The 15,203-nt window shown below is 45.8% G+C and overlaps 2 protein-coding genes across 3 annotated transcripts; one reads left to right on the top strand and one right to left on the bottom strand.

The window, feature by feature from the left end:
* Window positions 1-78: 78 nt before the first annotated feature.
* entpd4 (ectonucleoside triphosphate diphosphohydrolase 4) lies at window positions 79-6,554 on the bottom strand. Of its 2 annotated transcripts, XM_011612640.2 has the most exons (15): window positions 6,539-6,554; window positions 5,865-5,954; window positions 5,506-5,585; window positions 5,239-5,424; window positions 4,634-4,839; window positions 3,267-3,417; window positions 3,051-3,154; window positions 2,910-2,969; window positions 2,685-2,833; window positions 2,415-2,581; window positions 2,135-2,321; window positions 1,928-2,047; window positions 1,768-1,853; window positions 1,537-1,698; window positions 79-1,462 (listed from the first exon to the last, which is right to left on the bottom strand). In XM_011612640.2, the coding sequence occupies exons 3-15, from the start codon at window positions 5,511-5,513 to the stop codon at window positions 1,246-1,248; spliced, it is 1,803 nt and encodes a 600-aa protein (XP_011610942.1). In that variant the 5' UTR covers window positions 5,514-5,585; window positions 5,865-5,954; window positions 6,539-6,554; the 3' UTR covers window positions 79-1,245. The 2 variants fall into 2 exon arrangements, with proteins under 2 accessions (XP_011610942.1, XP_011610941.1); XM_011612639.2 differs by lacking the exon at window positions 6,539-6,554 and having other exon boundaries at window positions 5,865-6,087.
* LOC101072411 (mitoferrin-2-like) lies at window positions 6,551-10,717 on the top strand. The gene is made up of 4 exons (XM_003972191.3): window positions 6,551-7,043; window positions 8,566-8,794; window positions 8,868-8,924; window positions 9,113-10,717. Exons 1-4 carry the CDS (start codon window positions 6,702-6,704, stop codon window positions 9,664-9,666), a joined length of 1,182 nt encoding a protein of 393 aa, XP_003972240.1. The 5' UTR covers window positions 6,551-6,701; the 3' UTR covers window positions 9,667-10,717.
* Window positions 10,718-15,203: the final 4,486 nt, after the last annotated feature.

Below are 15,203 nucleotides of genomic sequence, written 5' to 3'. Positions count from 1 at the left end.
GGAAAATAGTATTTTAATGCAGATTTGATAAATAACCTGCATTCTGAAGACAGATTAGAGAACAGGAAATAAACCAGGTTTTAGTTCCATCAGGATCATTTATTGGTTCAGATTCATTCACATTGATGTCAGTGGTTCCGCAAGTAAAAACAGGAATTCTTCCCTTGGCTGGTCCTCCCGATGATGGGAGGACACCCGCCTCTCAGTCCTGAGGAGTCGTGAAGCATTGGCGAGCTCCAGACAAAAACTGCAATGTTCATGTCTCTCACTTCACCTAAAGTTTAAATTTAATTAGCATCAGTACAATTTGGACAAATCAGCAATTTTGTAAACAAACGAAGTTGAAACAGTGATGACAGAATTCCCCCCCAGATTCATGGAACCACATCAAGCATGATGATGAACCATTTCGGGCCTCTTATACAGAATCTACCGCTTAGATGACAACATCAGTCTGCTTTGAAGAAAATGTCAGAATGGACTTCTGAGTCATTCAAGTGTGAGCATTATAGCGAACAAATGTGGGAACGACCAAACTATAGTCACTAAATCCTTTACAGTATACAGTAATGATCATAAAATTGTTGGGAACAAGAAATTCACTTAAACTATAAGGAATGTATGGTCAGGATGGGCTCTATGCCGCTAACCTGAGGTGATGAGATGGATAACAAAGAATGTTTATATTTTGACAGTTATGTTTATAGTTTGACATGTCATGTTAAATTATATCAACGATGAAATGGATATGGTTAAAACATTCAAACAGTAAACAAAGATGTGAACATAATTGATTAGGGAAACATTAGACATGGTGATACTGATGTGGCCTGAGGAAACAGCAATGTTAGCTTAGCTTCGAGCCTCTTTGGTCTCAGCATCCACCTGATCTGAGTTTTTGATGTTTCGCAGCTTTTAATTCTTCATCTTTAACCAAACAGCGTGAAAAAGCACGACTTCTAAAATGACTCTTGTTCACACAGAGGGAAGCATCTTCTTCAGTTCCACCATGGTGGAGATCATCCACCAACACTGCAGTTATTTTGTTGTAGCATTTGAAGCTCAGTCAGACGATATCAGAAGATTAAGATCATGTGATCCTCGTCAGACCATCAGTCACCTGTTAAGTGGGTTCCTTATTTGGTCTCTGGGTTCAAAGTTGCATCAAAGAAATCCACATTCCATGTTTGCACGTTACCATCGCGCCTCAGCAGCAGCGTCGTATTTCTGCACCATCTGTTGCCCTCATGGGAGGAGTGCCTCGCCCTCTTCAGCCCAGAGGAGGTTCAAAGCTTCTGCCTGGCGCTGCTCTCGCTGGTGGATCCTACGTAGGCGCAGGATGTAGAGCAGGATGGCGAGCAGCACCACCAGGATGCAGAGTGACAGCAGGTGATGGTTGTAGACGAAAGAGGAGCGCAGCCAGCTGGAGTGGCTCTGGCGCAGCGTTTCCTGCTGCAGGTCCCTGCCGGGAAACACACATGCTAACGTTAGCTCTGGATAAACTGCAGAAACATCTGGGTGTGATGCTTCGCCCACCTGAGAGGCAGAAAGCGGGTCTTGAACAGGATTGCTCCCAGAGTCCACTGCACCTCCTTGTTGTAGACCAGCTGGGCTGTTTTTAAACTGGGATAGTTAGTGGGGAACCGGAAACCTGAGTGCAGAACCTCAAACATCCAGGCAGACTTAAAGCACTGCTTCCTGTGTGAGGGGGAAGTAATGAGCAATGGCTATAACCTACATTAAATACGTGTGAAGTGATGAACTCACTTGACTCTGTCGATGTCGGCATGCTGAGAGAAAAGCCTGTTTTCCAGCCGCTGTTTCAAGGTTGACCACTTGGTGGCACAGTAATCCTGTTAAAACGCGACAGATTAAAAAAAACAAAAACACCATTTTAAGCCAAACAGCAGCGAGGTGGTGGGAATACCGCAGCAGCTTTGGAGAACCTCTGGCTGTTGTACTGGCCCCCCAGCCTCAACACGTCCTCCGTACAGTAGAAAAACTCGGAGAAACCGTAAAACTCGCTGTTACTGAAGTTGATGGGAGCCTGAAAACACATCAGCCAATCAGAGCTCAGCATCCTAAACAACCTTCCCGACAGGCACCCTGTCCGTGGCCTCTGAACTCTTCGGACCTGGTAGACTCCACCCAGCGACATGGTGCCGTTGTGGAGGCCCAGGAAGGGTCGGACCACCTGCAGACAGCGGGTCCAGTCCCCCTGGCCCCTCAGCTGAATGGTGTGATTGTCCCTCACCACAGAGTCCGACAGCCCAGCCGGCAGACACGGGTCCAGGTATGGCTTGTCCAGTGAGGTCAGAACCCTGAACACACATCAACACCGGTTAGTGAGGGATGAAACCATGACTGAGGTTCGGCTCTGGCAAGAGTCCAACCTCAGCCCTTATTTTACTCACCTGGTGTCTGCCAGAGTGGCGTTGACCAGCTGGTCCTCATAGCGCTGCCTGGCCATGTTCCCGCCAAAGCCCAGGAAGGTGGTGACGTAGACTCGGTACACGTGCTGCGTGTGCTCCACGTCACAGCCCAGGTTAAACTCTGCCAGGACACTCTTGCCAGCCTCCTCCTGAAAACAGCCTCTCAGAGGTTACTTGCATCCTTTCTGATGGCAACTTCCTGCCTGTTCCTCTCTGATCCGTCAGCAGGTTTAGAGTTATGCAGCCCTTTACCTCCTGTGGTGAACTGAAGGTGATGGCACTCGGCACCTCATATGCAATTTGCAGCGAAGCCCCGCCCATGTCAATGATGCCCACTGTACGCCGCCTACTGATTGGCTGCTGGCTCTGCGAGCCCGTCATCACTTCCACTGTGGTGTCCTCTGAGAGACGTAAGAAGCGCGTGTTTATCTGGTTACCATCAAATTCTGACGTTAGCGTGACCAACGTTGCACTCACCCTCATCGGCGTGATCGAAGCGGCCCAGCACAAAGTTGATACCGATCCATGCATACACACCTGTGGGGAAAAACATGCACATCAGCAAGATTTTACACTTCATTTAAATAAAAATGCACCTCTGACGCGGCATACTCTCACCTTCCTGTTTCCCTGAGATGACCTCGGCGTGGGAGCGAGAGAAGAGGAAGTCGAACTCCAGGGGAATGTCGTTGACCAGGTCCTCCAAGATGGCGGCCTGCTGGCTACAATTTCCCATAAAGGAGGAGATTAAAATCTGTGTTCATACTTTAATCAGGGCATATAATATAGTTTTATTGTGGAATGATTTTAATGTGACGCCTCCTCTGGCTCTACCTCTCTGGCAGCAGCCTCATGCCTGCCGTGCACAGGATGTAGACAGGCGTCTCCTTGTGTTTGCTCTGGGGGACGTGAGCAGCGGCAAAGCTCAGGAGAGGAGAGAGGTAGTCGCTGGCATGAGATGGCGTTTGAGCCAGTGTGGAGATACCTGAGGGTGGGGGCAGAGTCAGATGTGGTTACAAGTGCAGCTGTCAGTTAAAGCTGAAGCTAAAACTAATAAATGATGTCGTTGAATGAGCAAAATATTAAATATTTTCTAGAGATCAACCATCACTGTAACTGATAACAACGCTCCTGCAGCCATGTAGATCAGGCCTGGCCAACCCGCGGCTCCCGAGCCGCATGCGGCTCTTTGCCTGGTTTCATGCGGCTCTAACGTTCATATCGAAGTTTGGGTTTGTGTTTTTTTTAATGTGCGCGTTCGCTTCGCTTGAGTTCAATACGGTCTTTCGCCAAAAGCGCATGTGCGTTAGATGAAAATACCGCAAAGTTTCTCAGTAGGGACAAGATCTTTTGAGTAAACAATTAGTGTCAAGTTCGCCTTCAAAATGGCAGGGAAAAAATGCACAGCCAAACAAGAAAACCTGCACCAAAGCTTTGTGACTCGGTTCCGTGATCTACAACTGAAAAGGCCACAGATTGCATTCCTCGCTTTAATGTGGAGACGCACTGTTGGAAAGCCCCACCAGTCACAGATGAGGCTGCAGCTGATTATCGATCTTTGTGAGGAGGACCAACTGAAGCCTGCTTTAAGGGAAGGGGCCATTGAGTTCTGGAAAAGTGTGCCAATGGAAAAATATCCCAATGTCAAACGGGCTGCGCTTAAGATACTGTCAATATTTGGGTCAACATACGTCTGCGAGTCTGTTTTCTACCCTAAAACACGTGAAATCAAAGCATCGATCTGTTCTGACTGACACCCATGTGAAAGAATTGCTTTGCGTGGCAGCAACTGAATACAAGCCAGATTTGAAGAAGATTGTTCAAAGCAAGGAATGCCAGAAGTCCCACTAAGCACCATGCATAGTAAGAGAAAAAAAAGATATTTTAATTATTATATTTTTGTTTGTGGACTTAGTTGAATTGAGAGTTTGTGTGTGAAGAAGTCAAATTCTGTCATTATCATGTTGGTGTTTGACATATGATGTGGCTCTTTGCGGTAACACAGTAAAAAATGTGGCTCTTGGGCTCTGACTGGTTGGCCACCCCTGGTGTAGATGAAACCAGATTATCTAATCTGCAGCAGCCAGCAGGTCTATCAGAGACACTGCCAGCTCAGCGTGTGAACACAAACAGCTGCCATCTTCTTTAAACCGCAGTCAGAGTAGCGGAGAAGGACTCGTCCCTCTCAGACACTGTCTCACCGGGTTTGATCTTCTTGACAACGGGGGCGCGATCGCGGTCTTTCATCTGTCTGATGTCCAGCAGTGTGTGAGGGTTCCCGTTGTGGGGGGGCCAGTAGTACACGAAGACCCGGGAACCGCTGCTGCCACAATCCACCACCACCCCGTAGTTGAGGGCAGGGTTAGTCACATCCGTGGCCTCCATGGACTCAGCCATAGAGATGTACCTGGGAATTATAAAGCATGAAGTTAAATTGACTTTCTTCTCTGTGGTTTGACAACAGGAGCCATGAAACTGATCAGCAACTCATCTTCCACCAGCCGTCACCTCTGTGTAACTCCTGTAATAGACTAAAGGATGATTAACTAGCTCTGTTTCTGGTCACATCACCCTTTGACCTGCAGGCAGTGGCACATATGGAAGTCTCTCAGGAAAACTGTCAGAAAGACTGTTTGTTCTCACAGACTGTTGACAGAGTTCCAGTCTCACTCCAAACACACCAGAGGCAGGTAGTCAAACAGCCGATCAGATGGTTGAGCAGCAAATGCTGGATTGTTGAATATGAAGGTGTTTTTTTGTCAGGAATTTCATTATGGAGCTCCTCACGGCTATCAGCTTTACTCACATGTTGACTCGGGCCCCAGAGCGTCGCTGTGGACCCCAGAGCTGCCTCTGATAGACCCCAAGAAGGAGGATGAAGGAGATGATGAAGAGGAGGAGCAGCAGTAGCACCTTCTGCCGAACAGCACAGCCCAAAGACAGTAGGGACACGCTGCAGTAACAGGAGGCCGGCAGGCAGGAGAAGGTGATCCTGTGAAGGCCCGACACAAGCAGGAACCATCATCTCTAGAATCTTTGGGATCAGTCATTCTTTGATTTGTACTTTTTTCACCTTGCCATAGAAAGTCAACGTCCTCAGAAAGGCAACATATCCCAGTTGTCACCTCATGATGGTTCTTACCTAGAACCAACCTGCAGAGAAGGAAAAGAGCAGATGGTCGCCTTTGCTCTGCTCACGTTTCTGCATTAGTAGAATACTGACAGTAACTACTGACAGAGATGTACAGCCTCGCTGCTTTACCGTCACCTTCTACAACATAAAGACAAAACACGCGACCCGGTCGGAACAGACGAATATAAAAGCTTTCCACGTTCGCCGCAGCAACACTTTACTTGTGTGTATAAATCTGCAGCGATTCTGCTACGAGCCAGCTAACAGTCCACTGAGCCGATGATCTGTCACACACGTACCGTTACAAGCGGCCATCACGGTCCAGACAAGCAAATCCAGCGATTCTCCAACAGGAGCCGCGGAAATGTTAGTTCCTCTTCACTTCAGGGCTTTTTAAAGAGAAGATGACAAAGCGACAAACAGGAAGTGACCAAAGAGCCCATGGACTTCCGTGCTGATCCGCCTGTTACGTCACTGGGCACATTTCTTACCGTGTACTTCTGGTGCGTTCATGAGTATAGGGATAAAAACAATGCTTGGTATAAATAGGGACCGATTCCACATGATGACAATCCATCTTATTATTAAAATGATTGAATAGAACACACAACTTAGCATGAGACTAACAAGGGTAAAAGTGCAGCACGCCTCAATTATGATGATGTTTAAACACTATAAAAATAAACTTTGAGTCGATGATTGATAATGACAGAGGATCGCTATGTGTGAAGCGCTGGGTTCAAAAATGTCAGTCGTTTACACAGTTACTGTAATTTTTACGTAACTGTTTTTACATTTTGACGAATTTACACGGTGCAACTGTAACTTACTTCCCGTTACAGAACCGTGACTCCCCCTCTTCTCCCATTTCCACTTCCCGCCCCCTTTTTAATTCTAAGCAATTAAATGACTACTACTTGATTGATGATTACATTGTCGAATCAGAATTGAACAAGCCTCCCATGTGACTTACAGGTTTACCAAACCCATCCCGCCGGTTCCACTGACAGTCTAAGCACATCTGTGTCCCGCGCTGGATAAACGGTCCGTCGGTGGCTGGGGAACGGTTGCACTGCTGGGAAGGTTACACCAGCTGGCGGCTTGTACGTTTTGAAAATACCCCACCTCTGTCTTGAATGGAGGCAAACGGCTTCGTGCCCCGACGAACGCCCTTGGAAACACCGGGCGTAGACAGCCGGGTGACCAGCGCAGCAGCCGGTGCAGAGTTTCGATGGTTGGGCGACCGGGCGATGGAGGCCATGGGGGAGTTTAGCAGGTCTGTTCCACCGAGAATAGCGGGGGCCCAGGATGTGGGCCCGGTGTTACATCGAGCGTCTCCTGACAACTCGTCCCCTGTGGAACCTGAAATAGACTATGAAGGACTGCCTCAGGGAGTCGCCACCAGCACTCACATGCTGGCCGGAGCCGTAGCTGGAATCATGGAGCACTGCCTTATGTACCCCATCGACTGTGTTAAGGTATGTGATCAATGCGACACTCAAGGTAATTTATAGCATTTAAGTAAAAGTCAAGACTTCAGCCACTGGTTGCGTAAGCTAGCTAGCCTGCTAGGTTGTCATGCAGGCCTCAGTAGAAGCCTGCGCTCGACATGCTAACAGAGGTTAGACAATTATTAATGTTATCCGCAAGAAAGTTAGACAACACAGGCTAAATAAAGTAAACTTCTAAAGTGGGACAGGTGTGCTTAAATTGACGCATCCGTTATATTGTAGTAATTCTATACACTAAGTTTTGTTAATTAGTTTCCTTTCACATAGACTTGCATATGCTAGCCTTCTAGCTCAAGTTCCCTTTCTTGACGAACATACGTCCTTTATCAGACGCCTGAAAGTGATCCATAGTTTATTTATGCTTATACAAAACAGAAAAGCCACAATAAATCGGCTCCGAGTTTCACATTAAATATGTACCCAGACGGCGTTAATTAAAACTGCGCAGTTCTTTACACGTCAGTCAATGTTTTCGTCTTTGGTCGTAAATAATTAACATTTGCTTAAATGGGGATTAAAAGGCACAATAAGTTGTCGTCGTTCTTCAGATGCTGACTGTTAAGCTGCTTACAGATAACCTTTATCAAGGATACAGGTTTTATTTAATTCCTGCATCAGTTTCTATTCAGTCATTCAGGAAGAATTAACTGGAAACCTTTCTCACCATCATTCAGTTCCTGGTCAGGTGATATGAGGAACAACTGGATTTCTGTGGGCTTTCAGTCATGACAAGTTGCTTCTCAGTGTTTTAGGTTTAATTGCTTTAGGCCAATGTTTCCATGACATCTCATCTGATGTGATCTCCTGATATAAAACTATAATAATATTAATAATTATGATGAGCTGATGAGGAAACGCACGTCACCACCAACTGGAGCTAAATGAAGTAGAACCTGCTGACTTCCGACTGGAAATTCTCTTGTTTCACCATCGGTGTTTCCTCAGACTCGCTGCTGCAGGTTGGGCAACTTTTCTGTTTATGTGATGTTTGTTTTACCCTTTTGTCATCCCAGAATTTTCCCCGGTGACAATAAATTCTCCCTCATAACTCAAAATGTTCGGCTGCAGTTTTTCTACATCTTGGAATTATTGCCAGTGGGTGACGGAGCACATTCCATTGGAGTGACCAGTCCTTCAGGGATGTTTTCCCTCTGTAGACAGAAGCAGCACCGGGAAATGTTGCACACAGCGACGATTGTGAAATCTCAGAGTTGCACCATCTTTGTTTGAATTGCTGAAGATAAGAGAATTGCAAGATAAAACATTTTTTCTGAATTTGTTCATGAATGTAAAAACTGGAAGTAGCAGGAAAATAACCAAAGGTCCCCATGGATGCTTTGACCCACTTTGCTCATGGTGAAGGTTAAACTGTGATCAGGGTTTTATCTCACCCATTCCAACCTGTGAGCATCACACTCCTCCCTACTCGGATACTGAAGAATGGTGTCAGCCCAGCTGCTGTCAATAAAGGTTAACTTTGTGTTCACAGACTCGTATGCAGAGCCTGCACCCACAGCCAGGAGCACACTACCGGAACGTGACGGACGCTCTGATGCAGATCATTCGGACCGAGGGTGTGTGGCGCCCAATCAGAGGAGTAAATGTGCTGGCGGTGGGAGCGGGGCCAGCCCACGCACTTTATTTCACCTGCTATGAGAAGATCAAGTTCTCTCTGAGTGACGCCATCCATCCCGGTGCCAACAGCCACTTTGCTAACGGTAAAATCCCCTCCATCAGCACAAACACACTTTTGCCAAACTATTTCTCACAAGATGCTTGTGTTTCCTGTAGGAGTGGCAGGCTGCATGGCCACGCTGCTGCATGATGCCATCATGAACCCAGCTGAAGGTAAAATGTCTCACACGGGTGTATTCTTTGTTTAAATACTGCAGTTCCACCATTCAGACGTCAGGGGGCGCTCCAGCAATAAACAATAATGTGACTCAACTTGAATTTACAGGTCGACCGTTTTTTACTCAGTCGGCAGTATTCCTTGTGTGATGTTCCTTCCTCTTGGTCTTGTGACTGTCCTGCAGTGGTGAAGCAGCGGCTGCAGATGTTCAACTCTCCGTATCGTGGCGTGCTGCACTGCATGGGGTCCTTGTTCAGGCAGGAGGGCCTGGCCGCCTTCTATCGCAGCTACACGACCCAGCTGACCATGAATGTGCCGTTCCAGGCTCTGCACTTCATGACCTACGAGTACCTGCAGGAGCTCCTCAACCCCCACAGACAGTACAACCCCTCCTCCCACATGCTGTCGGGCGCCCTGGCCGGAGCCGTGGCCGCCGCCGCCACCACTCCCCTCGATGTTTGCAAGACCCTTCTGAACACGCAGGAGGCTCAGACCATACATGTGATGCAAACGGGGGTGGCCTCGGCCTCCGCTGGTCGCCACATCTCAGGCCTTGGCGAGGCTTTCCGGGCCGTGTACCGGATGGGCGGCATCCCCGCCTTCTTCAAAGGCGTTCAAGCCCGAGTGATCTACCAGATGCCCTCCACGGCCATCAGCTGGTCCGTGTATGAGTTCTTCAAATACATCCTCACCAAGCGGCAGCATGATCGGCGGCTCCACAGAGACGCAGATAAATGACCTCCTTACCGCCACAAACTTCTGAAGTTCCAGAGCTTAAAGTGAAATTCTATTTTGTTTACTGAAGTCTGTTAAGCGCACAAGGTTTAGTTAGCAGGTAAAAACACGTCTTCCAAACATTAGAACAAGAGGCTGATGCTGCATTCTGGAAGGGCTGAGGAACACATGATCTCTCCCTTAAGAGTCGAGTTTGACCTGTTTCTCTCTTGTCCGTCTGGCTCCATATTTCTGCTGTTATTTCTGGAGCTGAATCTGGAAGCCCCCCCCCCCCCAAACACCAGAGCTCTGGCCTTATAGTGCTGACTTACATTTAAAGACATTTATTTTTTATATGTATTTTTTTAATTTTAAAGAACCCAGTGACTGAGATTCAGGGCTTTAAACAGATCCAGAGCCAAATCTGATCTTTTACCTTGACTGTTTTGTTGGTGGCCACAAGGGGGCGCATAGCTCCACCCTAAATCTAGTGTACATGAAACTAGTCAGAATACTGGTGCCAGTGGTCAGAAAACGGGTCACAAACTCCCTAATTTATCCTTATATTCACACTATTCCAATGTTTGAACAAGAAGATAAAACAGTAAAAGTGCTGCATTAATTATCCCCTTTGCAGCTTGAAGGTCTCTGAACATTCAGAACGTTATTGCGTCTATGTCACACCTTTTTGCATCTCTTTGTTTTTGCACTTCACCACTAGAAACATTAACTAAACCATAGAAACCAGTAAATGAACCTTTCAGTTAGCTGCTGATGCCCAGAGCACAACTCCATCTATCAGCTGATATTTACGTTTAAAACAGCTTGTACATAAATGATGTAAAGTGAGCCTGTACCAGCCAGAGCTGAGCTGTAGATCAATCATATGAGGAAGGAAGCAACTTTTAATGTCTGAAGAACCTTTGGAGCAGAAAACCAAAGATGGCAGCGGAGGACAGGAAGTGGCGCCGCTACTGTAAAACTCTGTTTTTGTGAATTGTAAATAAAGTGGCAGCTCCTCGCAGAAGCAGGGTCTTCTCTTGGTGCTGCCTGCACGAGTGCCAAGAGAACTTCACCTGTGTCTCCTTGTTTCCTTAAGGGATCAATTGGATCAGGAAGATCCTGACCATTTTTGGTTCGTGAGAAACCAGGATTAGACCTGCTCCAGGGCCCCACAGAGACTTGCTGTCCTCTGTCAGCTCTGGTTTCACTGGCCCTGTGTTTCTTGTCCCTCCCTGTGGCCTACAAGCCCCCGCAGTGAGCTTAACCGGTAGCTGATCCATTAGATGGATAGGAAGGTCTCAGGAGCAGGGGTCGGGCCCTCAGGTGGGGGTTGGGGGGCCAGCAGCGGGCTTGGTCAGAGCTGAGGTCCACAGCAGGTGAGACTAAAACATTCTCGTTACCTGATCCACCAGCAATGAAGCGGCATCCTCTGTTGGGGGTCATGGGTAAAGGTGGTGGACCCAGAACAGTTCTGGAGTTTTGAGCATCAATGGCTATTTTATAATTTCACAATCATAGTTTTGGTCCTGCAGCTCAAACCTGCAGAAACTGGAAACTCTGGGTTGAAACCAGAAGCCAGACTGGTGTCCTTTCGGTTCAGGTACATCAGTAACAAACCTGCGTAATGTTCAGAGAGACCCATCTGGTACCTGCAAGCAGAAATGGACCTGGATGTCCTTGCGACAGGAAGTGAATCCAGTGTACTCCCATTAGGGCGTGGCTTCAGACATCCTGGATGGAAGGGGTCGTTAATCAGCCTGACATACAGGCACACCAGAAAATAGCCCTGACCCCACATTTCTCACCACACCCTTCCCCCCAAGGTCTCCAGATTGATCCCAAATCAGATTTACTGACAAATATCCAAAGTTTTATATATAAAAACCTCAGAAATGGAATATAACACACAGACATGCTGGTTAAATCACCTTTACACACTGTTTATGTTTCTAACGAGATATTTTTTATAACTGACCAGGTTCAAATGGAACTTTCATTTGTTTTTTGATAATCAGATATAATCTGTGTTTTTCAGTAGAAAACTAGATTTTTAATTAACTATTAATGTTCCTGCTAATGTTGCTGGATATTAGTGATAAACCAGGAATAATAAATGTGTTAATACTGAAGAAAGCTGAAGGTTTCTCAATAATACTTTTAGTTAGTGAAAAAAAAATTATCATTTAATTTAATGCCAGATGGAGCAAATAAAGCATCTGAGGTTTTATCGAGCCAACTAGAAAATAAACATCATAAATTAGTTGCATGAACAGAATTTAGATGCAGTAAATTAATGTGTGGATATCAGAAGTGACACGGCCAGACTCTCCCAGCTGCTGCGCATGCATGCACACACGTACACACACACACACACACACACACAATTAATGATTCTAATGATTTTCAGTCTCACACACACACTTCAGAATTTATGAGTGTTATTGTCAGGGCTGACAGTTTGGGATAAATCTCCGTGGGGAGCATCATCTAAACATGGCGCCCTCGTGCATCTTCCCAGAAACAAAACTTTTAGACCCAGAACGCTGCAGCAGCATTTGGATGGATGTGGAGGACTGCATAAATATTTAGATGTGTGGGGCTGATGGACGAGCCCAGCACCCCACCCCACCCTCCTCCTCTTCCTCCCTGTCTGCCAGTGCTGCACACAGGAAACCAGTTAAAGAGGCTGCTTGAGAACATCCACAGCCAAGATCTCTGACGTCAGACACTGAGGAGCATCTAAGGAGTGTATGAGGAGCATCTGAGGTGTCACTTTCTCTGTTGCTGGATTTCTCCCACGGGCCTCAGCGGCCTGATGTTCAGCAGAGGTTGGACGAATGTGGATCTTAAATTAGGTCATTTATTAGAATCTATTAGTTCTTGCAGAGGCTGCACCAAAGAGGAAATCTGTCCTGAGGAAATCCAGCTTCTTTTTACAATTTAGAACACTTTGAAAACTGGCTGAGGAAGGTGGAGATGCTAAACTAACAGAGCTTCCTGTTTTAGATGACCTCAAGCCCAGTGGACATCAGCTCACTGCCATGGATGTAATAAAGCTCCAGACTGATAAAAAGTTATTTTAAAACCCTGATAAGATTTACCTACACACACAAAGCTGTCAGGACGTCTCTCATCAGATCTGAATTCTGCTGCATCTCCCCAGAGAATCCTTCTTCATCACCACACAACAGACTCAGATCCAGGAAAGGTTCAGCTCTTTGGCTCTTCTCTCCTTCCCTTCTTCACTAGTTTGGTCATCACCTCGAGGTTTCTCCACCAGAGGGCTGAGGAGGTGTACCGATGGACCAGACAGGCTGGTCAGACTGGTTTTAATGGGCTCCAGTCTTTGCTGTTCTCAGTGAAACTTGGTTTTCTGTTATTTGACCTCAGCATGGTGTGTGTGTGTGTGTGTGTGTGTGTGTGTGTGTGTGTGTGTGTGTGTGTGTGTGTGTGTGTGCCTGTCAGGGCCTGTCAGGCCTCAGTGCTGCTGCTGGGCCTCCGTGGTGCAGCAGACATTCTCCAGCCCAGTGGAGCAACAGCATTAACATGTTTTTATTAGCCCCAGCAGAGCCTGTGGGAGATTCTGGGGGCAGTTAAACTGATAAATTAGCACCAATACCCCCACTGGAGTAAAGACACAGGCTGCAAATGTGACAAACATTTAAAGTGGATGCAGACAACAGTCGTCTCTCTCACCACTCCAAGAGCTGCTGCTGTTGTGGCTAATGCATGTGGCTAATGCTGGCAGCTGTTCGTGTGTTCCTCTTTCTTTCCCTGTTGGCTCAGGAATCAATGGATCAACACAAGGACCAGTGTAACCATGATCTGGACCTGGTTGACCAGTAAAAACAGTAGTGAGCCTTTGATGTAGCTTTGATTGTTTTTTCAATTAGAAGTTGCTGTTCTTTTACCTCTGTTGATCCTGTTGCTACTCCTCTTGGTGCTGTTATTGCTCCTGCTGCTACTGTTGCTAATGTTGCTGCTGTTGCTGCTACTGCTGCTCCTGTTGCTGCTCCCATTACTGCTTCTTCTCCTGTTGCTCCTGTTGCTGCCCCTATTAATCCTGCTGCTCCTGGTGCTCCTGTTGCTTCTGTTGTTCCTGGTGCTCCTGCTGCTGCTGCTGCTTTTGCCCCTGCTGTCCTTGTTGCTGCTCTTTTTGTTGTTCCTGCTCATGTTGCTCCCATTGCTGCTCCTGCTCCTGTTGCTGCTCCTGTTGCTGCTCCCATTGCTGCGCCTGCTCCTGTTGCTGCCGCTGCAAGATTATTGACCTGTGGACGTCTCTCTGGCTCGTCTTTCTTTGTTCCTGCAGCCTCTCAGCAGCTTCTCGACTCCTTCTCCTCATTACTCCTCCATTACCCGGAGTTGCTGTTGCCGCTGCTGCAGTTGCTTCGAGGCTGTTTTGTCCCAAACAGATTAAGATGTGAATCAGAGGCGCAGACTTGCCGTCTGAGGAGGCTTCAGATCATCAGATAATCAGGATTAACTCCGATTTAACTGGATTTTACAACAACAAACTGCGATAAAAGTTGTTAAACTTCTTTTTCGGTCATAAAGAACCTTTTTCATTTACTTCATTGCTTCATTTAAAAACGAATGATTTATTCAAACCGATAAAAACTAAAATAAAAACTAATTTATGTTGACTCAGGCTTAAATTAAAAAAAATCTTTAAACATTTCTGTAAATATCAACAATCGTTTGCTCAATTTTTAAAGTCTATTTTGATTTTAATTATTATTTTTTCTTTTTAGAAAGAAATAAACACCGACCCGCGGATTTAATTAAAATGTACATTTTACCTTTTTAAAACTGCTCCAAATGTTTGTCTTTAAATCTATTAATACATTTATTTTCTTTAACGTTTGAAATGCATTGACGCTTAACATAAACTGAAATGTAAAATATGATCACGTTTTTTGCTTCAAAATTTAAAATCAAACATTGATAAAATACTCGACTAGACTTATACTACTACTACTACTACTACTACTACAAATAATAATAATAATAATAATAATAATAATAATAATAATAATAATAATAATAATAATAATAGACTATGAATTAACATGATTACCAGAGAAAAATACTTACATTTAATTTAAAAAGAAAGTGTAAAAATTCAGACAGAAACCTTCAGTTGTCAGTATTTTTTTTCCTTGGCATGATTTGCTGTTATGCTTTAATAAATTAATTTTCTAACGCAATGAAAAAATATATAAATTATTTTGGGAGTAATCAGGGTTATACGACGTTGTGCTTATTTCCCAGGTGATTTTTGGATGAAGCCAAAGTTTAGGTTTTTTTTTTTTTAATTGTGAATATTTGCGTCGGCGCTATTTTCGCCGCATGTATTTCCCTGATCAGACCTGTGAGAATAAAACTCCCTCTGAGCTGAAATAACACTATTATATATAACACACCCCCTCCCCCCTCCTCAGCATCTCTCCCCCTCCCCGCCACTCTAAAACTCTCCCGTCCATTTCCCTCATTTGGAATAAATGGTGAAACTTGTAGCAATAAAGGCCTGTCCTTTCACACGCACGCCTCCCCGCTGC

The sequence above is a fragment of the Takifugu rubripes genome, chromosome 17 (assembly GCF_901000725.2).
Source record: "Takifugu rubripes chromosome 17, fTakRub1.2, whole genome shotgun sequence".
In the NCBI taxonomy this organism is placed as follows: domain Eukaryota; kingdom Metazoa; phylum Chordata; class Actinopteri; order Tetraodontiformes; family Tetraodontidae; genus Takifugu; species Takifugu rubripes.
Note: the sequence above shows the minus strand (reverse complement) of the source record. Positions and strands in the feature narration are given on the sequence as shown.